At 41.8% G+C, this 27,920-nt stretch overlaps 2 protein-coding genes across 9 annotated transcripts; one reads left to right on the forward strand and one right to left on the reverse strand.

Annotated features, from left to right (window-relative positions):
• Positions 1-263: 263 nt before the first annotated feature.
• On the forward strand, positions 264-10,903 carry max (myc associated factor X). 8 transcript variants are annotated; one of them, XM_029497189.1, is made up of 5 exons: positions 264-446; positions 737-763; positions 7,110-7,235; positions 8,877-9,000; positions 9,701-10,903. In XM_029497189.1, exons 1-5 carry the CDS (start codon positions 411-413, stop codon positions 9,886-9,888), a joined length of 501 nt encoding a protein of 166 aa, XP_029353049.1. In that variant the 5' UTR covers positions 264-410; the 3' UTR covers positions 9,889-10,903. The 8 variants fall into 8 exon arrangements, with proteins under 8 accessions (XP_029353049.1, XP_029353048.1, XP_029353050.1 ...); XM_029497188.1 differs by having other exon boundaries at positions 265-446; positions 8,862-9,000; XM_029497190.1 differs by having other exon boundaries at positions 266-446; positions 7,110-7,217; positions 8,862-9,000.
• An 877-nt stretch (positions 10,904-11,780) lies between these two features.
• Positions 11,781-26,930, reverse strand: fntb (farnesyltransferase, CAAX box, subunit beta). Its single transcript, XM_029497187.1, has 12 exons — positions 26,712-26,930; positions 25,474-25,538; positions 22,119-22,191; positions 20,864-20,955; positions 19,764-19,910; positions 18,086-18,169; positions 16,490-16,576; positions 16,270-16,399; positions 14,322-14,454; positions 14,090-14,201; positions 13,876-13,990; positions 11,781-12,218 (listed from the first exon to the last, which is right to left on the reverse strand). Exons 1-12 carry the CDS (start codon positions 26,808-26,810, stop codon positions 12,057-12,059), a joined length of 1,299 nt encoding a protein of 432 aa, XP_029353047.1. The 5' UTR covers positions 26,811-26,930; the 3' UTR covers positions 11,781-12,056.
• Between the last annotated feature and the right edge of the window lie 990 nt (positions 26,931-27,920).

Raw genomic sequence — 27,920 nt, forward strand, 5'->3', positions numbered from 1 at the left:
AGTTTACGAGCAGCCGTCGCTGCCAATGAAAACAACATTAAAACCGCTAGCTAATGTTTCCCGAATTCAACGTTCCATAAAACAATCAAACAAAAGTTATCAAATCAATCAAACGTAAAAATACATATTTTTTTCCCAACACGTCGATTCTCTTTCAACGGCTCTCAGAGCAGACACTCCGGCGACTTCAACTCCCAGACGCCCCGACGTTGTGACGCATGCGCGCTGGAGAGCGACAGGGCTCGTGTGTGGAGCGCAGTCACGTGGAGACGGCAGAGTCCAGCCTGGTTCTGTCCAAACAGTGCGCGAGCTGTTAGCCGTCTGACTGCCGGAGCGCCGCTCGGTGCTAAACCGATTCATGTTGTTTTTTTAGCCTACCGTCCCTTCAAACTAGACCATTTTGTCGAAGAATGAGTGATAACGATGACATCGAAGTCGATAGTGACGTGAGTATGGACACTTTCCGCCTTTTAATGCTCTTATTTCTGCTAACTGGCGATTGTAGCTGAACTAGCTGCTGAGCTAGCGTTAGCCACCAGTAGGTTAGCTTTGCTTTTCTGAGATAAGTGTTTCTGTCGCGATTTCTACTTTAAACGATACGCAACACTAGTCTCTCTTGTTGGCGAGCTTTGTTTATCTGCTTGAATTAATTTACTTTCTAGTCACCTCAGCGAAACAATAAGATTTGCTGAACAGTTATGGCTACAATTGTACTTTTTGTTCTGTTTCTTTGCAGGAAGAATCACCGAGATATCACTCTGTGGTGCGTAATGCTGGGGGGGGTGGGGGTTGTCCAGTGTCGAAAAATATCCCACTGCTATTTGCAAGGATAATTTAATCCATCACAATCTGTTTTTGTTTAGTTTTTTTTTTATTTATTTTTGTTTTGTTTGTTTTTCCCTGGTACATGATCGTTTGGTAAGATTGCACTGTGGAAGTTGATGTTGCTTCAAACTGATAACGAAAGTGTTGCTTTCTGCCTCACATGTTTATTATTTATGTGTGTATATATATCAAATGAATATTAGTGCACGACAACTTTCTGACATTTTCTCCATTTCTAGTTGTGCAGCGGTTGTTACCCAGTAGCAGCGTTAGTAGTGCATTGCAGGGTATCCCCCATCCTGTTTGTAAGCGGCCATAGGAAGACGGTGACACGACATCTATATTTAGACCAAAGCTTTATCCAGCTACAAAGGCCTTCCTTTTTCCTCCGTGTTTATTATTCTCCCCAGTTAACACAAAGCTTTTGGTGTCTGTGTGTCCGAGGTCGGTGATCTGGCCAGTCCGCTCCGGAGTCCCCCCCCCCCCGGTGTTACACTTCACACCGCGGGGACTCCGCTCATGGTTTGCAAATTACACATCTAGGTCACCTCGGTTTAAAAAGGAAAAAAAAACCAAACAACAACAACGCACACTTGGTGTTGCATCCGCGGTGGAGGATGCAGAGGTGTTGCATGTTGTGAAGGAGCGGTGGCCGCGCCTGCATCTCGGAACAAGCCTTCGTGTCAGGAAGGGCTGCTGCGGGATGTTTCCGTGTGTTGCAGTCAGTGATTAGAGCCATCTTCTCTCTACAGCCTAAATGAATGACGTATAGCTGCATCGCATGCCGGCGAGAAAAACACTGTGCACGACACGACGCCTCCCCTCCAGTCTGATAGGAAGCCTTAAAATGCAAACAAGCATAATTTAGGCAGACCAGTGTTCGTTTTGAAGGTCTCAGACATTAATGCAAAGATTTTATGTAGGTGCCCTCCAACAGACCTCAGGCTTTTTGCTCAGTTGCAGAGCTACATGAGCCCCAACCTGATTCCAATTCTGCTATCATCATTTAACTTGATTACAGAAGCTACAAACATAAATATGTATGTCCTGAGAACTGTTTGTTCCCCTCAGTCAGGCAGCTGTTTCCATCTCTGGACATTCTTACCTGAGTGCATTAGTGCCAACGTAATGTTAAGTACAGCTAAAATCTTTTTTTTTTTGGGGTATTTCTATTTAAAATGAAGCTTATTCTCTATGAATCAAGCTACAGTCCTAAATTTGTTGCTTCCATCAAACATTACACCCCTTAAAAATCATACTTACTGTAAAAAGAGAGAAAAGTAAACTTAGAAATAAATGTGTGGGTTTCTAATTTTGCTTCACATTTAGTATTACATTACGATCATATTTGTGCGTATCAAAACGGTTCACTGGCTGGATGTATTTTTAACTCACCTGCTCAGCTCCTGTATGAACAGAAAAAAAGCCTGTTTGGTGCGTAAAAAATTGACTTGAGTATTGTTTCTGTCACTGAAGGATCTCAGCTGCACTGAGTCCATGAACCAGGCAGCAGTCTTTTTTGGTTCTTCTGTGGTTTAATAAACTCGTGGAATTAATGTTAATCAGCTTCAGCTGAGTAAATTAACTAGTAACAGTCATTACAGCTTCAGCTTTCATGTGCGCTACACTTAAAACCACAGCTCTTTAATTCCACTACTTCTGAAATATACACTTTTATACATGCAAACGTGAAAAATTATAGAACCTCTCATACAAATAAGAAAATAGTTTTTCAGCTCTGGGTGGCAGATATTTAGCTTTCTAAGTCTAGATAGGGGGTCTGTTGTCCGGAGATACAGTGTCTTAGTTAGTCAGATAAGACACTGACTGTCTACTCACATTGGGCGCTGAGCCCTAAAGGCTTAGCAGATAAAATGCATTGTGCCATATATTTGGCCTATATCTGCTCCCATTCACTGCTGATTCTTTAAAATACATAGACTGAGATCCTCACCAGCCTAAACAGGACGTCTGAATACGCTGCCATGTACATGCCCTGGTTATTTTATATTTTTTCTTTTACTATTTGCTGACCAGCCATTAAGTAAGAAAATAATTACTTGTTTAAGTGCCAATGGAAGTTTGTGGTATTTGCAGCTCATGCTCAATTTATTGTCTCGTCAGACTGGAGCGTTTAGTTTATTGGTCTTTCCACTGTTGTCTGTACAAGGTTTTTCCATGTTCCCAACCAGCCAGGCTGAAGTGTAGGCTTTCATGCAGTGAATGTGAGATGAGCATCAGTTGCTGGTGAGCAGCATTTGCCAGCTCTTCCACTCAGCACCTGGAGCAGTTACGTCATGTTTCACGGTCAGGTATGAACAGAATGGAGTGAGCAGCTCACGACAGCCAGCAAAAGGAATCAGTTTATGAAGAACTGATAATGTTTGCACGTAGGCAACTGGACACCTGCTTTTTGTGATGCCTAATGTGCTTAACACCTCAGATAGTGTGAGGGCAACACAACACGTGTGAGTTCATTTAGCTGTTTATGAAGGCAGTTTGATAAGAGTAAACCATAACCAGATAGGTCATTGACTCATAATTTAAATGGACGTTGTTCATATTATACTTTTATCTATGAAGGATGTTCCTCAGACTTTCACATGCAGTGAAAATGTGGTAGATCTGTCCACAATAGATGTAAAATACTCTCATTTACTTGGAAAGTTTGGAAATGTACAGAAGCTGAAAAATTTGATTTGGCATGATGTGCGCTTGTGTTGATTTGTGAGGCTTTTGAAATATTGGATCGGCCAGAGACAGGCAACTGTACATGCAAATTTTATTCCTCCAATGTTTGTTTGTTTTTTTTTTACAGATTTATACTTACATGTACTGTAATATGATGCGCGTTGACACTAATATAGAAGTTATTATCTCTTACCTCCAAGAGAACGCACAGTATTCTATCTCAATATCTAGAACAATTCAGATTTTTAATTATATTGCCACATATTTTTAAATGACACTAACAGCAGCAACGGCAACCAGTTTCTCAGGGAGTTTTTGAAGCAGATGGGTTAAATCACCTCCACCCTGATATATCTAGTCTCTTCTCAGTTAATTTGTAGATGATGGCTGAAATTACAGCCACGCCAATAAAATATGTAGCTTTGCCTGTGTGAAACCAGACATTTCCCCCTTTACTGCAAAAATAATAATTATTATTTCTCAGCTTTGGATGATTTCACCCAAAAGAAACTTATTTTCATTGTAATGTAATAATAATGTTAGAGATGCTGTTTAAAAGTGTTTAAATCACCCAGGGCATTTAATGTTTCCAAGTGTCCAGTCATTTATATATAGCGTGGCTCCAGAGAGTCTTAAGCTTAATTATCTTACGGTGATTAATGATGAAAACATTTTTTTAAGCCTTAGTTAAGTTCATGCTCACACGCCCCTAAAATGATGTGCGTCAACAGACTTTCGACTGACAAATTGAATGTTTTACGCTGAAATTAACTTTCATGGGGATAACACCAACACAAGCAAAGTCTGCAGTGTATTTAACTTTCTAGTTGTCTTTACAGTAAACATAAGAAATTTGTCGCACAAGTTTCTTGTGTTTACTCTAAATTGTAGTTGTCTCTCCAATACAATTGTTAAAAGGAACTCAGCCACACGTACCAATCTGAACATCCTTTCTATTCAGAGACCATGAACTGCCAACCTGTAATTGCACATGCCATTAATATCAGTCACATGTTTGTTTATCCATAGCTTAATAAAGGGAGCGTGGCCACACCTTGTGGTTGTTTGTTCAATATGTGAACGGAGGAATTTTTTTGTCTCCTGGATGGTTTGCCACTTTTGTGCAAGAGGCCATAGGAACAGCTAACACCACGTCAGCCAGACTGATCACAAGACAGCCCTTGTGGGTAATATACTGTGAGGTCTAAATAGTAGTTTTTATTGTGGTTTCAGTTTCCTATGCTGGATATTTTACATTATAGGGTTTGGCCACTTCTTGTTTTTAACACATGTCAGCTGTATGTTTTCCTTCTGTATCATTCAAAGTGTTTGACATGAACTCACGCCGAGCATGTCAATCCTCCCACCAGACACATGACACACAGAGGGCTTGTTTTAACCTGTGTGCTGTCTCACTTGTGGATGCTGTAGCTTTATTTTTTTTTTTATTTTTTTTTTTTTGCTGCTGTTGTGATCCACAGACAGAATGAGTCAGATGATACCAGGTCACACGATTTCTACTTGCCTCCCGTTAGCCGGATGCAGTGGCACCAGTACTTGCACCACCCTGCTGTTTCATTGTTGATATTGAAATCAGGCCTTTGGTTTGTTGGAGGCGTTTGAAGTGAGATGATCAGTCGAGCTGCACTGGATCTGATTGGATGCCGCTCTAGATGTCTCAGCCTGATGACAGCCAGGATTAGCTCAGAATCAGATGTGATGGGAGGCCATGATGGTTTAGCCTAAAAACAGGTTGAACTACAGGCAGCAAACTGATCCCCTCTCTGGCTCTGGTCATGTGATTATGGCAGCCATCTTATGCCTTTACAGTCTAATTACAATGCAAATATGTGGTTGAAATATGCAAGCTGTTGAGATGTTGCTGAGTTATTTTAAAAACTTGACAGAAGAAGGAAGATTCAGCACGCCAGCTTGAAAATTAACCATGAACTTGGCACTGTGCAGGTCACATGATTAAAGCTGTGTGGTGTGGAAATCAGAGAAGCTTAGTCTGCAAGCACTGGTACACGTAGTTGTTGCTTGCAAACCCCATATGTTAAGTTTCAATAAGCAAAAATCTACATTTCATGAGAGCCCTGTTGGTCACTGTGGTGTTTAATTCAGTCAGCGTAAATCTCATTCAGGACTCCTTCAGTCCTGAGAGTCTTGACCTTGACCCGGTCGGTACAACAGCTTCATTAATCCAGCAAGTGCAAAGTGAGGTGTGTAGCCTTTTAACCACAAGGCTCATGGAGGCCATCGAGTGGTCAGCTGCTGAGGTGATTATTAGTCCACAGAAAAATAATCTGTCTTTTCTCATTATTGTTTGTCTTTGCTTTGCTTTTAGCAACATGTCCAGAAAGCCCCAGTTTTGTTTTTTTTTGCTGGATTTAGAGCACTTACATTTCTGCCAAGGAATGTGTGATTAATTTGGTTTGGCTCTGAACTGACGTGATGATAAAGTGTAAAATGTGTAAATAAATAATAAATAAATATGTAAAACATTTGTTTTTCTCACATTAACGGTGCACTTGGATGTGAAAGAAGTGCACGTCGTAGAACTCTCTGTATTTTAGTGTGCGTACAAAAATATACATTTTCTGTCATAATTTAAATTTAGTTGGACTCTGCTGCTTCATTCGGGACTCTGGCTCTTAGTTTCACTCTCTCAACTGTATGAACTGAATATTTTCTGGTGATAATGTAATAGTTTTAAGGATTTTCATGAGTCATTTTTAAGGAGGACTTTTTCTTGTTGTTGTTGTTGTTGTTTTTTAATGTATTTCAGCAACTTTAAAATATTATGAAGCTATTAGTGTCAGTTTCTGTATCTTGTATCTGTGAAGCGTAGCAGTTGTGATTTTCCAATATGCCTTTAAAAGTGAATTTTGGCTCAGCAGCTGCCAAAATTAACATTGAGATGATTATTTCTGGCCGTCTTTGTTTAGCTGACTGTTCCAAGTAGTTGAGTCCAAATTGTGGACTTTGACATATCCATTTTTTAACAGATACCAGGACCCATTGTAGCATTTTATAGACTGCTTGTCTCCTTTAGAAAAACATTTTAAGGAAAAAATAAATGCTGCAGGAAAAGCTTTACGTGCATTGTTTGCAGTTTATTTTAGCGACGAGCAGTAGATATTGCAAGCATGATCTTGGGTTGACAAAAATCTGCATTTAATCAATTTTGTCAAATCAGTTTCTCTATTGGCAGAAATGTATTATTATTTGATCAGGATTTGCATTGACAGGAAGGATTTAATTTCAACAAATGAACAAAATAATCAGCAGATTATTAGATGATGGAAATGATGGTCTCGTGTAATCTTGATGTTAAAAATCAGATACTAGCCGATCGTCGCTGTTCACCTATCACATGATAGCAATAAATTCTCCATAGTTTTGATTTAAATGATCATCACCACACAGCCTGAAAAACACAGTGACAATGTTGTTCTTGTTGTACAGGCAGAGTGGGACTTGGCAGCAGAGCGGTTTGTGTAGGTTTGACCACGGCCGGCCGGATACCCACTGTCCTCTGCCCACGCTGCTCTGCTGCCAGGCTGAAGGCCTTGTGACTCTTCTCATTGCAGGCAGACAAACGGGCACACCACAATGCGCTGGAGCGCAAGCGTAGGGACCACATCAAAGACAGCTTTCACAGCCTCCGGGACTCGGTGCCCGCCCTGCAGGGAGAAAAGGTTGGTAAAGCCCAGACTGTAAGTTCCCCGAACACACCATGATCATCACACTCACTTTGTACTTGAATTTTTTGTCATGTTTTAGCAAATAGTTGGTGTACAATAGGCCTGTTTGTGTACATGAAATTTATTTTTAACCTTGTTTAGGGATGAGAGCTTTTTTTTTTCTTCTTTTTTTTTAAACCACATGAGATTGCTTTGAAGGATTTCTTGACGCAGATGCCTTCACTTGGCTAAATGTGCACGTCAGTGGAGGGAAATGGTTGACGGGACAGGGAGTTGGGGCAGATGGTGGAAGTGCAGATTGGCAGCAACAAGAGAGTGATGCAGTCTAAATTCTTGGACCGGTGTCAGGAAGTTATTATGAGGAAATTTTGTTGCTCTCTTCCTGTTTTGACATCCATGACATTGAGAGCGCTTGGAATGGGCTCAGTAACTGGGTACACTGTTTTATTCTCCCCTAAAAGACCCGTTCAAGGCTGACAGACAGCGTGGAGGGGGCTTGTGAGATGCTGTGCTCATAATATGTGTAAAGGGTTTGGTTACAGCTGCCTCAGTCCTCGACCCCCCTCCCATGAGAGCACGATATCATAGTTGTTTTCTTCTTTAATGTCAGCGTAGAAGCTTGAACGTTAGAGCTGGGAATGAACCAAATCTAAAATAAAAAAGCCCTAATGTTTGATGTCTGGTCAGATTCTTACTCTTGTTGGTTTATTCTTTGATCAATTTGTGTCTGGACTAAAACTTTGGCTTCGTCTTTTCTGGCACTTGTTTTTCTTTTGTAGATTGTTTTTTTGTTACACTCAAGAATTAAATGCAAACAATAAAGCTGAAACGATAAATTGTGTAAAGTGAAATTTAAAGAAATTGAATTTGCAGGTAAACTCTGCAAATGTATTCTTTGGGTTTGTTAGTTTTCTTAAAAAAAAAAAAAAAAGCAGTAATAACTTCAGATGTTTTTCAGATAAAACAGCTGCAGATAAATTTTTACATTTCCTGGGTTTCTAACAAACCAAATCAATAACCAATGAGAGTAATTACATTAATAGAGTGCAGACAAACAACAACACTGGGCTTCAAATTCATTCAAGCTGTAGCTATTTTTGCTCTCTAAGTTGTTTTATTTTGTAATATTGTCTGAGATCGTCCTGATGGACTCAGCTGAACTTTGTTTTAGTCGAGGTGGCAAAAAAACCGCCAAACACGGCAGTGCACCTTTGTTTGGATACGTTTGACATCAGTGTGGTAAAAATAACTTTAATGTGAAGTCAATGATTAACCACAGCACAAAATAATAACACATAATAGGAGAGCTGTGTTAATGAAGAATTTTTGGAATGTCGTAAATGACGATCTTGAACATTATAGAGCTGCTGTACATTCCTCTGCTGTGATTCAGGAGCGTGTTGGGGTCATGACTGCACCCAGAGATGTCAGGCCGAGGCGCTGGAGGATTTTTAGAGGCTAAGAGGAAGCAAGCTTTGTTGTCGTAGAGTTCTCCGTAGTCTGCTCCAGTGTTTTTAGGGCCTCTGGGCCAGTCTGTGTAGCATCATCACATGAGTGCATAAATTTTTCTGTTAGAAATGTGATAAGGACTCTGTATACTTGCGTCATTGCTTCAATTTTTGCATGTGTCACTAACAGCAGTCTACCAAACAGGCGTCTCGAGCTCAAATCCTAGACAAAGCCACAGAGTACATCCAGTACATGAGGCGGAAAAATCACACACACCAGCAGGACATCGACGACCTGAAGAGGCAGAACGCACTGCTGGAGCAGCAAGGTAACCGCCCTGCCGGATCTCACTCTTTCACTGTCGTTCTCTCCTTCAGGCTGGGGAAGAGCAGGACGTGACTCATCATACCAAGCATAAACTGAGTTTCACAATTAGCTGGAAGCAGTTATGTCTTCTTTTTCTTTCTTTCTGTCAGGTTTGACTTTCAGCTACTTGTGTGTGTTATGGAAAAGAGGGGAAGTCAAGGAAAGGCAAAGCGCCACTATTGTTGTTTGTTTTGATAGCATGGTGAAGTGATAGAGGACAAGCACGCATGACTGCTTCGAGAACATGTTGTTCCAATCTTGCAATCAAGGTGCAAACAACAAGGAGCCAAGGCCTTGAGTCTTCGTCCTTATCAGCGTAAACATTAGACAAATATGTTTCCAAAAAAAAAAAAAAAAGTGTTTCGCTTGTAATCTTTACATTAGTAGAAATGAACTAAAAGGATTTACTGGGCCTGCAGTATGGTTTAAACTAGTTGATCCTTAAATCCTTAGTTTTAGATTATAATCTGGGATAAGTGGAATATGGAACAGAGTATGGACAGGAAGTGGGCCGTTCGATCAGAGGATCTTCGTGGTGCTGTTTTTGGTCTGAAGTGCCGTCAGACTGACTGATCAGCATGTTCCCAGCCTGAATTTTCTTTTTTGGTCAGTTTTTCTTCCTCGCCTCCTTCCCGAACTCACGTCTCCGTTTGTTCCTGCAGTCCGCGCTCTGGAGAAGGTGAAGGGCTCCGCTCAGCTCCAGGCCAGTTACTCGTCGTCCGACAGCAGCCTCTACACCAACCCCAAAGGCAGCGCAGTGTCTGCGTTTGACGGAGGCTCCGACTCCAGCTCCGAGTCGGAGCCCGACGAGCCGCCCAACAGGAAGAAGCTGCGCGTGGAGGCCAGCTAGAAAGCCGAGCAGCTACGACTTGGCCAAGGTCGAGGTGGCGGAGCACAAGGGAGGGCGAGCGAGCGGAGACGCAGCCTTAATAGCTCTCGCGGCTCATGAAGCCCCCCCCCCCCCCCACCCCCTTACGCCAACAACCACCACCTCCCTCACCGTCGTCCTCGTTCTCTCTCCTCCATCTCTGGGTGGGCTTGTACTGGAGACTCATGACCCCTCACACCACCATCACCGTCTCTCCTGCCACCCCGTCTCCACGAATAGGAGGGAGGAATCAGCTGGGTGGGAGATGACTGCTTCAATTCATCTAGAGAGCTTCAGGCTTCCCCCCCTCTTTTTCTCTGGTTCTGCATCATTGGTACCCCCCCCCCCAAAAAAAAAAAAAATCCCCCAGCAACAACAACAACAACAATCCAAAACCCAAAAAGAGGCAGCTTGGCTACTTAAGGACTTGATGCTTTTTTGTACCCACATCAAAGCCCCTCCTCCTATCCGGGTTGTTTTTGGGGGGTAGGAGGGTGCGCCAGGTGTACTCCTTCAAGCACTGCTATATTATATATTTTTGTTCCTGTTTCTTTTTCTCTTTTTGGTTTTGTTTCATTTTGTTATTCTTGATTTAAAAAAAAAAAAAAAAAAAAAAACTGTTTCAAATTTACACACACACCTAGATAAGAAAATGGTCCTGTAGAAGAAGTTTACCTTTTTAAAATGGAAAACAAAAAAACATTTGTAGCTTACTTTTTCCACTAAAGAATGTGAAGATGCTTTGGAGCAAATGTTAAAATGATACCCACCTCAGGCCCACTGGAATGCAGATGTTTTCTGCCTGACACATTTGTTAACACAAGATTGGAAAAAAATACGACTCCTTTGTTGAAATTGATGTTTTGAAGGAGGCTATTCCTAAACGTGTATCGTATTTTGTCCTTTAGCTTGAAGTAGTGAATGACTTTAGGTGGCTGAATACGTTAGGCATCTCATTTTATATATTATAAAAAAAAAAAAAGAAGCAATGATTGGATGTTTTCAAAAAATGTCATGCATTTTGTAGTAATCTCACAAGTCATAGGAAAAGTACCAATTTGTCACTTGTAGTTTTCCTTAAAGGGTATGAAAATAGGTATTGAATGTCAAAAGGTAGCTCCCGTCTTTTGCAGTGCAAGGAAGCGAGAAAAGTCCCTGTTCATGTGTCGTGCTTTACAGTTATTACAAAAAGAGAGAAAAAAAAAGAAAATCAATGTTGCTGAGTCCCCCAAGGAAAAAAGGAAGCATTTTTGCGTGTCTAGGAAACGTGTGTGTATGTATATTGTTTCCATTTTATTTCCATTTAGGAGGATATAATTAGTGTAATAGGTCTTTGTTTGTCCGATTCCATTCCATGGAAATTACAAGTATGTTGTACATACTGCCAACAATTGTCTTGCAAGTTGAGGCCTACCTTTACTATGAGACTATAAAATAAACTATTTTATCCTTTAACCGGCTCTTTGTGCTTATTAAGCTTTAGCTGCCAAAGGGTGGAAATGTACTTTTTACTTTTAATTATTTAGTATCTTTTAATCTCCTTCAACTGCTAAAGAGAAACCTGGACATCTTGATGTGACACGGAGAGCCACATGCAGCTTCAGGTTTTTCTGGTTTCCAGTGTTACAGGGAAGTGGCTGAAAAATACATTATGTAACGAATATCCCCTTTCACGATAACCGTTCAGCCTGGAGGAATAACCCAGCCAGCCGATGTTCTAGCCAACCTGCATGTGTCTTTGTATTTCTCTTTGGATGCTTCTCTGGAGATCAACAAGTGCAGCTCTTACCTGCCGTCTGTGTTTGAAAAGTGCCTGAAAGTCATTAATCATCTTATTACAACAAAATGAAAAGCACTCTATAAAGTTTTATTAACCTTGGACATACTGAAACCTTCTAAGGTTTCACTTTTATTTCAGACAACAGGCATCGTAAGCAGAAAAAAAAAAAAAAAAAAAACAAGATCCAGCTCTATGCAAAGCTGCCTGCACGAAACTGTTGAGCTTTATTAGAGCAAACTCCTCCTAAACTTCCAGCCCTCATTTCTGCCGAAGGTCCTGCTGCTTCTCGGGCTCGACCGTCTGCTGCCTCGAGTCCGTCCCACCCAGAGTTGGCCGATTCGCACACTGTGGCATCTCCGCCGAGGACGAACTAGGACTGAGGGTCGGCCGATGTAGTGCCGAGGTCTGACGGTGTGTCGTTGGCGGGGGCTCCCTGCTGTCTGGTGTCTTCAGGAACAGGCAGCCGGTGAAAGTGCTGCAGCGCCTGAGCCACCTTCTCTGGACAGATGTTGTAGACTGGATGAGTTGGAGCCTACACGGGAAAAACAAGAAGACCAGTTGTTTTTTTTAAAGCATCCATTTTCTCCTTCTTTTGGCCCAACTTCCCACCCACTTCATCTAATCTGATGTGAGTGTAATTATAGTTTTACTACATCTAAACAATGAGAGTAGTTATTACTCCCTCCACCATCCACAGACTCGTTTCACTGTCTTCTGACCATGAACTGGCTAAAGAACAATCACTGAAAGCAGCTGAATGTTAAACTCCCCAGCACAAAAAAAAAAAAAAACATTTTAACTCGTTTCTTTTCTATGAAAAACCTTCCATCACTCGTCTTCATGTATGTCACCAACATGTCTGAAGACTAAAAAGTCAAACTGAACAACAACAAACAAAAGGATTAAAATACGGTGGACAATTTAACGAGACGACATCTTCATCAGTTCCTTTTTAAAACCTCTTTTGTGGAAGCGGATGAGACATTACGATACCAGCTAACGCAACACCACGACGAAACACGAGCGCAGAAATTTCGAGACTTGAGTCAACACTTCTCTCAAATCATAGAACATTATACGGCAGCGTTTATTGCAGGACTCGTACACCCTTGTTTGAGCTGTCTGTATTTGTTTTCTTTATATTTTGTCCCACCCAGAAGGGATTAAAAACTACTCATGAAAGGACACAGGAGTCTGTATTCTAATCTGAAATATAATGTCCAGTTTTTGGCAGATGTGACAAAACGTCTGGCGTCAGAAAGCATCAATGTGGCAGCTGAGAGCTGCGATGTAAAAACAGGTAGGCCTGCCTCGTGTGTTCGTGGGGCCGGATTACTGTCACCAACTGCTGGTGCCAGTAAATACGGCAGGAAACAGGAAAACAAAAAACCCAACCCCTCTGCCGCGGCTGTTTTAAGTGAAACTGCGCCTTGTTTGTCTTTAATGCCATCAATCTACTTCTCAACTCCTCCCAACGACACACATCTGTCACCGCCTCTCATTTTAGATTCTGCCAAAGACAAAATCGACCTGGATCAGGAAGTAATCCTTCAGACAACACTGCAAATCTAACACAGTTTAAGAGCAAACAACCTGCTGCGTGCTGCAAAGAGTGCGAGTGCATCAAAGAGAAAATGAACAGCTGATGAGACCTTCACTTGATTTAATTAAATAAATATGCTTCTTTTCATTTGAAGGCCCTGACATCACAGCTGCAGACTCCAGCACCGACTCATCGAGCCGCCTGTATTCAGTAATTCAGAAAAATGCAGATCCTATACTTTTGCATTAAAACGGTTTGAAAAAAGAAACTTGCTTGTATTTATTTACATAACTGCTCATGTTTTTGGGAGAAACCCGTCAATCAGGATCTGACAGAGATGAGACAAAAATCGCTGCGGGTCAGGCTGATTTGCATTTGAGCAAAAGATGTTCACACCGCTGACTGTTCGGCTGTGAAGCTTCTCTCGCAGCGATAAATAACCAATAAATGTAATAATCCAGTCATTCCTGAGCAGCAGGCACAGCAGCCAGGGAGCCACGTGGAAAGATTGGGACGCAGCTCAAAATGAAGAATTCATAATAATAGTACAAATTTTCAAACAAGCCTGAGCTGTTGTGAAACGTCGGCCTGTTTTCAGTCAGGAGGGCTAATCCTGCTATTTCTAAACGAATCCACACCCCCTCACCAATCTGTTCTCCTCCTTGCCCAGGATCATCTCATGGTGGAGGTCCATGTTTCCAAAGTGCTGTGCTATGGAGAGGCCGCTCAGGCAGTAACATGTGTGGTAGAAATCTCTGGATCTGGAAACACACGAACACACTGTTCAATTCAGTTCACATGATGGAAAGTCAGCAGCCTTGGTGTGTTCTGTGTGTGTGTCCAGATGGTGTGGTACTGACTTGCCAGGTTTGTCCAGAAGGCCCCCTGTTGGGTTCTGACAGCAGAGGAGGATGTACTCCTGCAAGGCCTGCTGCTCGAACATCCACCGCTGCCGACTGAGCGCCGACTCTCCTGCACAAACACGACTCAGTCAAACTTCTAGTAACACGCAAATCCATCTGATGCTGATTTGACCATCCAGAGAAAAAGCAACAGTGACGTATTCATCCAGAGAAAAAAGACCTACAGTACCTTCTTTGTATAAGGCTCTGTGGAGGAGCGGCAGGAGTCCAGCCTGCCAGAAAGAGTAGCAGCCGTCCACCAGTTTATTACAGCGTCCCTGGAAACCTCCCTCGAATCGCATCTGCCTGCTGACCACCCACCGCTGAGGAGAAACATCACAAACTCACATTATACACGATCAAGAACGATGCACAGCGTGTGCGTCCCTCAGAAACTACGAGGACTTTTGCTTCTGATCGTCTCAGAGTAAGACTGAGACGTCTGTAGGACTGGAGCAGGGCTGTGGAGGGAGGGACGAAGGAAGGAGGCATCTTTAAGCTAAAAAAAACAAGCAAACAAAAACAGGGGAAGGAATTCTGCACTGTCGTTGCTGTAGAAACCACTAACCGGTGCGGATCCACTCTGCTTGGCTTTATGAGATGTTGGGTTTAATACCAGCTGAGGTTCGGTCTGGTTCATCCACATTCACTGTGGCTGCATGTGCTGCTCATTACAAACGGAGCAGACAGAAAATGTTCTTTACAAATATGCATCGCAGGCTTTAGTGGCTTTCACGCTCCACACTCACTGCTGCTGTGTTTGATCCAGAGAGGCAGGCTGCTCACTCATTGGCCGAGCTGCATTCTGGGAAATATAAAGCTTCCTTTCCTCAAACATTAATGTGTGACAATGTCCTCTGCAGCACCAGCACATGACCTCATAGTCAAATGAAGCTGTGGTGCTGGTACACACACCACAGCTGTGTGTGTGCGACACACACACACACACACACACACACACACACACACACACACACACGCACACTCCTTCATATCAGTCACATCTTCTAACTTCAAACGGTGACAGCGGCACATCTGCACATCGCTCCACCTGAACTTGTATCGTAAAAAAACAAACAAACAAACGCCCTCACCGACGTGACTTCTCTCCTGCATGTCAGTGATCCGATCATCCTGTCGGAGGTGAAGCCGCTTTATGCAGTGACTCATCCTGCATCACTCCACGAACAGAGCAACCACATCAAAGACACTTCGGTTCACACCGGCTGCATCAGGCTCTGAGCTCCGAAGTAACTAAAGACTAAACCCTGCACAGATGTTTTCGGATGCATCCATTAGCCTGAACACATTGGAACCACAAATAAAGATTCATTTCATTACTGAATAAACCACTAATTGATTGTTTCTCACGACCAACAGTACAAAGAGTAATCAAATTCAACTTGAAATGACCAATTAAAAATACTGCCTCCAGCGCTGGTGGGGGTCCTTATGCTGAATCTGCTGGGAAGAGGTGGCAGCGCCGAGCAGACGGCATACAGTCGCACAACTGTCATTTTCAACCTGGTGTGGACTTATGACCTTCGACCACCCAAAGCCCAGCTCCGGCTCCGGCTCTGCTGACAAACACCCTGTTGTCACCACCACCTCTGCTGTTAAACCACTGAGCCCATTAAATCGCTATGGAGGGCACGCTCCTGCTCACCTGTGACATTAGCAAGAAGGAGGAGCTATCTACAGGCCTGCTGCAGCCACATACACACTTTATGACCACACCAAATTTGAATACGTGCCGGAGGATGGTGGGGGAACAGTGGGGACGAAAGCTAACTGACTCTGAATGCGAGCTGTGCTGCTTCTTTAAAAAAATGGCTGCAGGGTGGCCCAGAGTTTCCACGCAGAGATCTGTCCATACTGAAACTGCAGGGCTGCTGCTCTGATCTCTAACGTCCCTGGACATGACGGCAGGATTTCTCAATCACTGTCACTGCAAGCATTGACCTCATACATGTCAACCACTTCATGGCCAGAAAAAAATAATGTCAAAGAACTGTTCAAAGGAAACTGATCTTGGTGAAGGACTGAACTCAATCTGAAATAAGCAGAGAAGAGCTAAATATACATGTGAAAGATATTATATATTAAAAATACATAAATGTCAGACTGGGGTAGCTCACCAGCAGAGCTTTGAGATCCAGCATGTGTTCTTTGCCCAGGATGACGAGGGCCGCCGTGCCACAGAAGGTGTAACCACCGTGGGCCTCCAGACCTGGCACTCCGCTCAGACCGCCCTCCCAGTTCTGACATCTGAGCACAGGGGAAGAGGAAAAAACATTACTGAGGGGAAAAGGGGCAACAGAGCAGGCTTTAATAAACTGCTGTGGTGGTTTGTTGCACCTGAGGATCCAGTTGGTCGTGTCCTCAAACAGTTTGGGCGTGAGGACATTTGTGAGCGACGCCACAGACGCAGCGCAGTACGCACTCCTGTGGCAGGAAACAAAAACACAGATAGAGATCAACAAACGGAGACATGGTTGAGCTGCAGGTCTGCTCCTCCAACACTTTCACATGAATGTCCCACCATCAGAATTAACATCCATTCTGCTCTTTGTGTTCATCTGGTACACATATTTTATTTCCTTTATTTCCTTTATTTATGCCAAGAGACTGAGAAGATTTTAGAATTTACTCACCAAGAATTCAAAGTTAAGGCTGATGTTAATATATTATTCTTTATATCATAAAAAGATGAAAAGGCAGTGAGCTGGCTGGAGTTATCCACTGAAAGGTTTTTGTATTTGAGAGTTTGTCCGGCAGATAACTACTGAATCAAGATAACCATAGTCACATTAAATATGTGCCTATATTTATAATAATAACCAGGAGAAAGGTTTTAGGCTCTAAAAGACAACGTAAAGGTTATATTCAAATGATCTTTTTATTTTATTTTCTAGAAGCTTTGGAGGCTTCCTGCCTCAGGAAATGTTGCCTATTTTCAGCTGTGGATTAATACACATTTAATGCGTTCTGGCCCTCAGTGGTGACACTGTCATGTTTGAACAGGAGGAAACCTGCAGCGCAGAGAAATACGATCTCGTTGAAAAGCTTAATTGATTGTTGGCTTTGGACTTTTCAAGGGATTTGTTAATAATCATAAAGACACAGAACACTTCCAGTCTGTCATGGGAAGTATGCTTGCTTATTAGTTGCTGTTCCGTGAAAACAAAGTAAGTGTTGGATTTGTTTACTTAATTTCACTGAGGTAGTCCACTCAGTGTCCCTGCGTCTCCTCAGGGCCGCCGTGGGCAGATTATTTAAGACCAAAAAATAAAACACTCCAAAGACTCTCTCCAAGATAAAAACCTTTTGAGCCCAGTGGGCTGGCTGGCTTACAGGTAAAGGGAGACTACTTTTCTGTGATACGTGGTTTTCACAGGGCAGTGAGCTGAATAATAGATGACAGCACAACGTTAATTGGTTGGCAAGGGATAAAAGATGCCTCAGAAACTGAGGAAGTAACTTTGACTGCTGAGGGTCTTTGTGGAAACAGAAGACGATATCTCAAAGCTGCTTATTAAAAACCCACTGCCCCACATAACAGAGCCAAAAAGAGAAAAGCCAACAGACACATATACACGCCCCCCCGAATAACTCAATAAAATAAATCCACTCTTATGCAAGTGAGACGTCTGTATTTCTCCTCGTTTTTATCGACACCAAGAGGAACAAAAGTGAATAAGAAATGCAGAGGGATAAAAGCAGAAATGATCATCTGCTTTTTTTTAAGATGTCCTACTTACTTCATGAGGACTTCATGAGGACTCAATGTGCAAATTTAGCTCAAAAAATATTTTGACTCCTGCATAATAATGAATGAAGAATCCAAAATTCTGTCAATAAATAATGTCCCAAATATTAAATTATTGACAAAAAGGAGGAGACAGAAGAGAGGCTGGAGGGCGGAGGAGGGAGCGCTGCCTTCTGGGTTCTCACCTGACATCCACCTCGCCTCCAACGTGCATCACAAACGAGCCATCTGGTTGCTTCACTGACCACAGGAAATCTAACAGCTTCTCCCTGGAGAGAGGCTCCGTACAGAAGGCAGAGGACAGGGAGAGGGTGGGGGGAGATGAGAGTGGAGAACAGGAGAAAATTTAATAAGGCACTAATGCAAAGTTAACTCCTGCTCTCTAAAGCCGCTTCGCATCAATAAAACAGGAATCTCTGGGAGCGTCACTGCTGGTTACACAGTTATAAATGAAGGAGCAAAAGGTCGTGTGCTCAGTGAATCCGCAATTATCAGCCTCTGTATAAATAGCATCCTAAAGAGATTTCTGTACAAATGGAACTATGACTCTTATTATGATCTAACACTGCAGAAAATAAAACACAATTACACAGAAGACGGTTCGAGTGCATCAAATAATAAATGAATTTCAGCCACCAAGTAAAAGCTCACTGCTGTGAATCATCCGCAAGTGTCCCTCCAGATCAACTTTCAATTTGAAATGAAAAGACGGATACCATATTAAAGTGCTCAGCTTTAATTACAGTAGGTTTACATCTGTATGGGTGAGAGATGAAAGTCACCAAAGTTTACAGCTCCATGTTTGTGCAGTCTGGCTTCACCAATTCTTCTCTTCACTGTTGACAGAAACGTACGCCTCCGCTGTGACTCACTCATAAAGAGCTTTGTCTTCCACGTGTAAATGACAAATGATTCCTTAAGCCAAATTTTCTGGGCAACCGCTTATTTATGTTGTTGACTTAGACGGACCAACAATCATCGATGTGTCTCTGATGGATATTTTCTTTTTCTGCACCTCATCATCTCCTTCACTTGCATAGTCTCCTCTTCTCTCCTCCCAATGACACACTCTGCCTCGATCTGTGTTTTTAAAATGGGGTTTATCTTCAAATCATACTGATTCAAATTGAAACTGAAAATTGGACTTTAATGGTGAATCCTTTATCTTATTTCAAACTGAATCTGAAGCTCGGAGCCTGAAAGGCAAAATAACATTTCATTCTGACTGTGTGAGATTTCAGTACAAACACATTGTCGACACTTCATAGATAGTGTTGAGCTATTTATAGAACACGGAGAGAGAGTTGTATCTTTGCAGTGAAGTCTCCATGACAAATTGCTGATCTTGGCTTCTGAAGAGATTTTGTTTGAGTCTGAGGATTTTCAAAAACTCTTGAGGTTTGGGAAGTATTGCTGACAACAAAAGTGGAGCTCTGCATGAATGCTGCTGAGATATTTGGCATCAGACATACGGCACGAATCTCTTCTAAATATCCATGTCAGCTCTTTTTCCTACTTGACTCGAGGATTCATTTCATTGACGTATTAAATAATGATGCTTTAAGGGGCAATATAATTTAACTCTATCAGTAAGTGTGTGGGCAGGAAGACGGCATCGTGGTTAGCACTGTTGCCCAGCAAAAGGAAGGCCTGGGGCCTTCCTGTGTGTGAGTCTGAGTGTGAATGGTTGTGGGTCTCTGTCTGTCTCTGTGTGTTGGCCCTGTGATGGACTGGTGACCTGTCCAGTGTGACCCCTCCCTCGCCCAGTGTGAGCTGGGATTGGCTCCTGCACCCCCACGTGACCCAGAAACGGATAAGCAGCCGAAGATGAATGAATGAATGAGTGTGTATTCAGGACTGTACCTGTTTATAACATTGTAGGCCTCCTCTGTGCCGATGATGCAGAGGGCGTTGACGGCAGCGTAGGTGGGTGCTAGGTGGGCGTGCTGTCCTGGTCCCCCTGCAAAACCCCCTGTTGGGCTCTGACAGCGAGCCAGAAACTGACACACACTGCAGAGACAAGAGCAGAGTTTTAGGAGCTGTGTTACTACATCTGACCAAACTATGTACAACTTACGTCCTGATCCTAAACGTGTAAATTGTAATGACTATGAAATCTTACATCTAAACCAGAGCTTCCTTTCTTTCTAGCCTCCCTGCACCAAGCTGTTTCTCTCATAAATGCCCTCCTCATCATCTGCCACGGACAGAACTCACAACGCTGCCAGCGTGCCTCGAGCCAACTGAGTTGGAAGGGAAGCCTACATCCACTTTACCAGTCCAGTGCCAGAACTGACCTGAGAACAGTGTGCATTTCATGGGACAGAGAAAGCAATCTGTTGTAGGTTGCATTGTGATAAATCCCTGAACAAGGCCTGTGTGTGTGTGTGTGTGAGCACAAGGGCATCACATTGGCGCCGGACAGTGCCAGCCGGTGTGCTGGCTCGCCTCGCAGTAATAATGAGAGCGTGTGTTGGGAGCCTGGCTCCGCCGTGCGTTAGAGTGTTCCTTTCAGCTGACAATAATTGAATCAGGTGACATTTTGGTGGCAGGAACAGTTTAAAGTTGTGGCTGCAAAATATTTTTTTTTTTTACTCCTGCTTATTTTGTTCAATTTTACCAGAACCAGTGTTGGTAGTAATTACCTGCCATTTTTTTTATAGAATTTCATGCACTGATATCTCCATCTCAGCATAACGGATCTTACTTCATAACATTACACATTAAACAGCAACTATCCATGAAACAGCTGCAAAGATGCAAAGAAGGTCTGTGTGTAGCTGCCGTTGTTTTGAATTCAAGGGGGCATTCTGCTTTTCAGCAGCATTTTAAGAATTATGAGAACTGTGCAGCGGCAGTAAATAATAAAAAAAAATAGCTGGAAGCCAAGGGGTTTTATTTGGCTGGGTTTTTGCCTTTCAGTTGCAGTGCAGTTGTAGCGTATGGATCTGCCTGTGACTCACTCTGAGGCGACAGCAGAGGGAACGGGCTCCTCCAGAAGCTCCAGACTGTGAAGAATCCAGAAGCACAGCCACGGTCTGCTAGCATCCAGACACTACATGCAGAGACACAGTCACACACACAATCACAAGATCAGATGGACATCAGATGACCATTTATAGCAATAAATGAGATTCAGAGCAGAGGCGGAGATAAACGATAGAGGGTTTATTTTTAAAGGCTGTGAAATAAATTATCATGTTTAATGTTAATGACATGACACACTAAACAGCGCCGTAATGTGTTCTCTGCTGTTTTTATTACTCAGCTGCTGTGTTTAGTTGGACATAAATACACCGTCAGAGTAAAGCAAGCACACCGTCTGGTTTTCAGTCAAATCGGTGTGATTCTGAGCTGGAGGTGGAGAGAGCAACAAATTCTTTCCTCTTTTTTTTTTTTCCTCCTCTCTTTTCTGGTAAAAGTCATGAATATTCTTCTAACAGACACACACGCAAACACAGAAAAACAGGTGACCTTCCCGAGAGTAGGCAGAGCACATTTTTTGAAAAGTGAATACAATGGTACTTCTATTTAAAGCAGGCGCTGATCCAGAGGCAGCGAGTGTTACTGTCCTTCATGTCAGCGCAGGTTACTGCTGGAGCTCATGCAAACCTGTGGCTGAACTTTGGTATAAAACTAAACCTGCACAATATGAGGGAAGTCTGTGATCAACATATGAGCTGCAATAAAGTAACATGTATGAAGCGTGCATGCACGGAACATGTTGCAGCCTGTAGCTACGAGTTCACACAAATTTTGGGTAAATGAAACTGCAGTCTTGAAACTTAAAGGTTAATAACAAAGTGGCTTGATGGCAGCCTGCCATGGTTGTGTTTAAAAAATGGGCGCAGGGTGTTCAAATCTCGTTGAACAGGTGGCACAATGAAGGAGGATTATTGACTTTTGGTTCACATCTACAGTTACAGCAACCTGAGTTCTCTGCTGTGTGAGCATAAAGTCAGTAGTTCCTTCAGATTCATTTATTTCAAGCTGCAAGCAGAAAACGGCAACTGCTAGTCACGGGCAAACAACAAAATATTGCGTTACAGTTTTTCCCTGGCAACATGTACAAGTACATATTTCCACAATGCTGAAAATATAATTTATTGGTCAGCATTAGCAGAAACTTAGCCTGGAGCAGAGAACTCGGCTGCATGTGTCATTACAAATGTCCACATCAGATGTTTCTCTTGTTTTCGTGGATCTGAGTTACCGTACCTCATAGGTGTCCGATAAGTGACGTAAGCCCTTCTTGAGATACGTGTAGTGTTGTTCCCGCAGCAACGTTGGTCTGAGGAACACAAACAGAAATGCAAGGATCGATCACAAACACATAGGAGGTAGATAATAAAGGAAAGTCAGTCCAAAGTGTCGTAAAAACTTTTCCACTGACTCTGTCGTCATTTAAACAAGGCTGGGAGTTGTTTTTTTTTTTTTTTTTTACTCCTTTCCAGTTTTGATTTGAGTGGTCATTATGAGCATGAAAGAAAGAAACACCAAGTCCAGCTGAACAGAAAGATGAGACAGGTGAACATACCATTATTGGATTTTTGCTGTCTTTACTGCTGTATCTGTCCAACCGCCCATCTGGGAGTGAGCACTGCAAAGTAGCTATTAGCTCATAATACGGTGATATGTAGCACTTGACTCTATTGAAATTTTTTTTTATTAAAATTACATGATGTTTTAGATAAGTTAAAACCAGAAAAACTAAAAAAAAAAAAAAAAAAAAAAAAAGAAAGAGAGGAAGGCTCAAAACAGAGCAAAGGAAATGAAAATTATGGGAATTACATCATAAATCATTTAACTATTCTGAAGCTACAGCTACAAAGAAAAAAAAAACTGCCAAAGCTCGACAACATATCCTTATAAGTCAGCATTTTATGTGCAATTACATGTGAGCAGGAAAAGAAGGAGACCATTATAAAAATGTTTGTATCTCCGTCTCCTGAGCCGAATGGCATACGCCCTTCGCTTCCATCATCTTCATATCAGTGGGTGTGTTTGCACCACAGGAACGCCGGCACACCTTTCATCTGCATCCTGTATCCTTTTCCACAGTCTCATGTCCGTCAAAGACAGCTGACACAAACCCCTCCGGCCGCCCACCCAGGCTTATTTGCCGCCTGTCCTTTTCGTGTTCGCCAGCAACATTTGTAATTGCACTCTACCTGCACGAGGGGTTTAGTTACGGATAGCTGGCTGAGACATTGTGGCAGCAATTCTGAAACACAACAACAATCAGAGGGGAACGCAGGACCAGCTAAAGCTGGTCCGCCCACCACAGTTATGCGCCTCAGATGAGGGTTGGACTCGGTTGTTTAAAGGCTGAGGGCAGGCTGGGCAGCAGATGTGTGCAAGTAAACTAAACCTACAATCTCAGTCTAAAGTCAAAATAACAAAAGGGACATGAAAACAAAACGTTTGATGTTAGAGACTCAACAATAAACAACTTCTGCCGCTGACATCCTCCAATTTCTACTCCCATAAATCTCTAAAAACTTTATTTGTCTCATATTTGTTTTACTGACAGGATCAAGTTGATCAGGAAAATTGTGTGACTTTTGCAAACAGAAAAAGGGGCTTTACCTTCCACTGATGGCAGTGAGGTCATGTTGTTTGGATTGTTTCTTAACCAAATCTTTTGGAGTCAGAATGTTTAAGGGTGAATAAACCAAAAAGCATAGAACGCTGTAGTTCAACAACTCGGTTTTGTTAGTTTTCTGGTCAAACATGGAAGTTCAGTTGAATGTTGCAGTCCTGTCTGAGCATCGAGGCGTAGAAACTGTCCTCTTGTCATGTTAATAATATAGCAACAGTGAACTTAAATGCTGCCTTCATGGGAACACATGGAGGCAGAGTTTGAAATGCCATTGTGTTTAAATGAACTGTTGCTCACATTTGGGTTATTTCTGTCTTTGGTTGGATCTTTAAATGTTTAAGAACTTAACAAAAAAAAGTATATTTCAGAAATGTTAATAATGATACTTTCCCCAAATAGCAACACTGGCATAACCCTAACCCTGCAAGAAAAAATATCTACAATATGATTTAGAGAGTATGTTGACACAAAGATTGACTTATTTTAGTTTTTGTGAGCCTCAAATCATCCAAAGTCCATATGTAGTGGCAGATATTATGAGAAAAGTACTACATCTCATCATCAACTTAAAAGAAGACCAACAGCTCAGCATGTTTTTACTTAAACTGCTGAATTTATGTCAGGAAAACAAGACAAAAAAATAACCAAAGCTTGGATTTTTTCCCATTCGTGACTGAAATTAATCTCAACATCCTGTCTCATTTTAACCCAACAGCACAACCTTTTACTTCCATCTGTTGAGCACGTGTTTTGACCCAAAGACGAGGCAAACCCACAGAAAACAAATCCTCACCACCAAACACACAACTTCCACTAATTAACACTTTTGGTTTTCTTATCCTACGTTGCAGTTGCACAGTAGCTGCCCGGCTGCACAGTACCGCTGGCATTTACGTCCGAGAGCAGTTGTCATAGAAATGGGATGAGTCACCCCATTACAACAGGACTGATGACAGCTGATAGCAGGACGAAAGCACGTGGGCGGATCAGTGCATCTTTTCTAAACAGCCATCATACATCTCCATGCAGCCACGTTTACTGAGGAAAAAAAGTCCAGAGCAATCAGCAGCATTGTTGGAAATGTCTCATAACGGCTGCTCATTATAAAAACTGTGTGAACAGATCATTACTGTTGAAGTGGCTTCACAACTACCTGACCAATTTATCACCTTTTAGATTTGAGAGCATGTTTTTAGGACTCTTCATTTTATACTCTACATTATATAAAGTCTTTCATTACATACCAAATGCAGTTCAGGCCAATTTGATCTCCTGATTTCACTTAACTACTGCAGTAATACGTCACCTGCCTGATGTTTTGTTTCAGAAATGTGACTGTTGGGTTGGATGGGTTTCTTTGTCCCACCTCTCTTAAGGAAAAACCTTCAGAGTCTTTGTGATAATAATACTGAATTAGTGTTTTAAATGCTAGTACGTGATATGCTTGTGATACCTCAGACTGCATTTTACTAAGATGCAACATTTGGTGCAGGTTGTGATATTCCTGTAATAAATTTTACTTAATGTTTGGAATAGAAAACAGTTCTGTATAGAAGAAGAATGCTCTTATTTGTTTAAATTTTCCTTTTGCGGTCTTCTGACAGCAGAGACAAAAAGACTGGGATACAATAATAATGAAGCTTTTTTATTATATTGGGCAATAACAGTAACTACTAAGCAGTCTCTAACATGAGGAGATGATTACAACATACGCTCAATGGAACAACCCCAAAAGAGAAATTCTGGCTGAAAGAAAAGAATCCTCACCACAATCTTACAGTGAGTGTGCAGTTTGGCATTTTCTGAGTCTGTAGATTTGTAGTGGAGGGTAGCAAGAAAAATCTCTGTGAAAAGACCTTGAGGAATCACAGGGAAAACCACTATACTCAGTGAAACTGTCTATTCAATGAACTGCTCTTGAGCTGCAGCAGCACTGTTTTTCTGCAGTATGTTGACACTGTGAGTACTCACTGTGGTAAGCTGTGTATTTGCTTGTAAACACTGATGACTTCTTCTATGCTGCACTCCACTTTTTTCTGATGAAAAAGAAGAAAGGGCAGGAAAGAGGAGAGCGTAAACAGTAATAACGAAGAGCATTGTGAGCTCAACAATAGCAACAATAAAATCAGCCTATCATCATCTGCAAAGTGCAGAGCAGGAGTGTTACAGTCTGAAGTGCTTTCTTCTCTTTTCAGATAATAAGAACCTGACAAGTCATATTTTCAACTAATCCAAAGGTCTTTGTGAAAGAAAACAGCCATGTTTTAGCCACAAAAATAAAGCAAGTAAGACAAAAGCATAATGAAAATTTGACTGAAGTTTATACTTTACAAAAAAATTCAATGATTAAGGTACTTTGTTGTGCTTCTTGCTGCGAAATCAAACCTCTGAAACATTTTAGTGAACAGAAAATTGTCCTTCTCAATAACAAATGACTTCATTCATCAGTACGCAGAGTTTGAGACAGTCAGAATTTGTTTTCAAAATTATGAATTGTTGTTGAATTGTTGAAAGTATTTTATGCAATCAATCAATGCTCACTTTTGTGTATGTGTGAGTATCTTCTTCCTACAAGATCGTGATCTGACATTACTAACCATTTCATCTGATTTGTGACCAAACATGAATGTGATTAGTTATTTACCGTCAAAAGAATTGCCTAAACTTTGGCAAATGATCATTGATTAACCAGTCACTAGAAATATTACTAGTCAACTGTTTTGATATATGATTAATCACATTAGTCACATTTCATGTCCACAGGTCATATATGTGAAAAGATGGGATTAAAAAGATGAATATGGATTCATCTATGGAATTTATGTTTATTAGGATTTTACTGCCATTGTTTTTTTTTTTTTTTTTTTGAGATACAAACTTTAAATATTTAAAACATGGTCCTGGTGTAACCCATTAAGCCATTTTCCATCCTTTCTGTCCTGCAGTCACAGTAATTCAAACTTAATCCAATTAAAGCAGCAGTGCTAGCTGTCACAGAAATAAAGAGAAAGCTCAATCTTGCTGGCAAAAAAACGGCCAATTATTACGATTTATTCGTTTTTCTAATCCATGGATCGGTTCACAGACGAAATAAATAAAAGAAAAACCGAGTGAGCTACAGCCGGTTCTCTGTCACACTTTTCCATCCAGAGAGAGAAAAGTCGATGCTGGCGGCGTTAGCATTAGCCACATTAGCTGCCGAAACTCACCTGCTCCACCGAAGTCACCGTTTCCACCGAGTCATCCACGAACATCTCGGCGGAGTGACCCTCCCTGAAGCACCGCAGGGCCGCCGGTACTCCGTCCATGGCGATGCCGTGACCCCGTTATCTGGAGAGAAGCTGGAGATCGGGCGGTGCTCGTCGTTTGTTTTGATAGTTCCCACTGTTTCCCCGGACTCTGCTCGACTTCCGGTCACGGCCGGAGTGGGCGGAAACCAAGAGCACTCCCACTACGGCGGCTCCCGAGGAACAAAAAGGCTGTCGTTCACTGTTGTGCGAAAAACGCGACAGACTCAAGTAAAGACAAAAAACGAACAAAATATCCTCTTATAAAAGTGTTTTTAAATACAGTTGTAGTTCAACGTTTAACGGCCTCGGTGTGCGTTACGATCTATTTCCGTGAAGTTTAGTTTGTTTCCTCCTTTTCTCTCATTGGTGTTTGGTGTGGCGATGCAGCCATGCGTGTTATTCCAAGTCAAGTCAGAAGGTAAGAGCAAAAAAAGGCTTTCTGCCTTCAAAATAAACCTTATGAAAGGCACTTTAACAACAAAAACAGTCTTTCTCAGAGAAGTCCATGTGTTTGGTGGTTGTGTGGGGAAATTCACAAACATGGCCCTGGTGTTTTCTATGGCTGCTACTTCGTGGTAACCTGATGAGTCAAAGATTTTTATTCTCCATAAATACAATACAGTTAAACTTATAACGACAAATGTGACCAAATTGGATACACGGTCTTGGAAAACAACTACCATTCAGACCAGCAAGTGATTAGATAATAAATAAACGAATGAATACAACTGTAAAGCAGCAAGCCTGAACATTAGGGCCTCGGTGTAAATTCTAGTTTTGAGCTTCCTTACTTAGTGTGTGCATTTTACAAAATTAAATTATGCTCAATCACACAAATACGATTATTTCTGTTAATAATTACAGCCAATAATTTGACACTATACCTATAGCAAAGAGGAAATGTAAATTCAAGTTGATCTTTGATAGCAATGCCAGGCGTGGATTTTGAATATTAGGTCCAAGAAAAAATGAATACCTCTTTAAAGTTTTATTTTTATCATGCCGTTAATGATGTGCATTACATTGAATGTACTCATTCACTCAGATGCGTTTTATTTAGTAGATAGTATTTCCTGCTATTCACCACCGAATAAACCACAAAAAAAAAAAAAAGATAAAAAGATTTTC

Source organism: Echeneis naucrates, chromosome 24 (genome assembly GCF_900963305.1).
Source record: "Echeneis naucrates chromosome 24, fEcheNa1.1, whole genome shotgun sequence".
Taxonomy (NCBI): Eukaryota; Metazoa; Chordata; class Actinopteri; order Carangiformes; family Echeneidae; genus Echeneis; species Echeneis naucrates.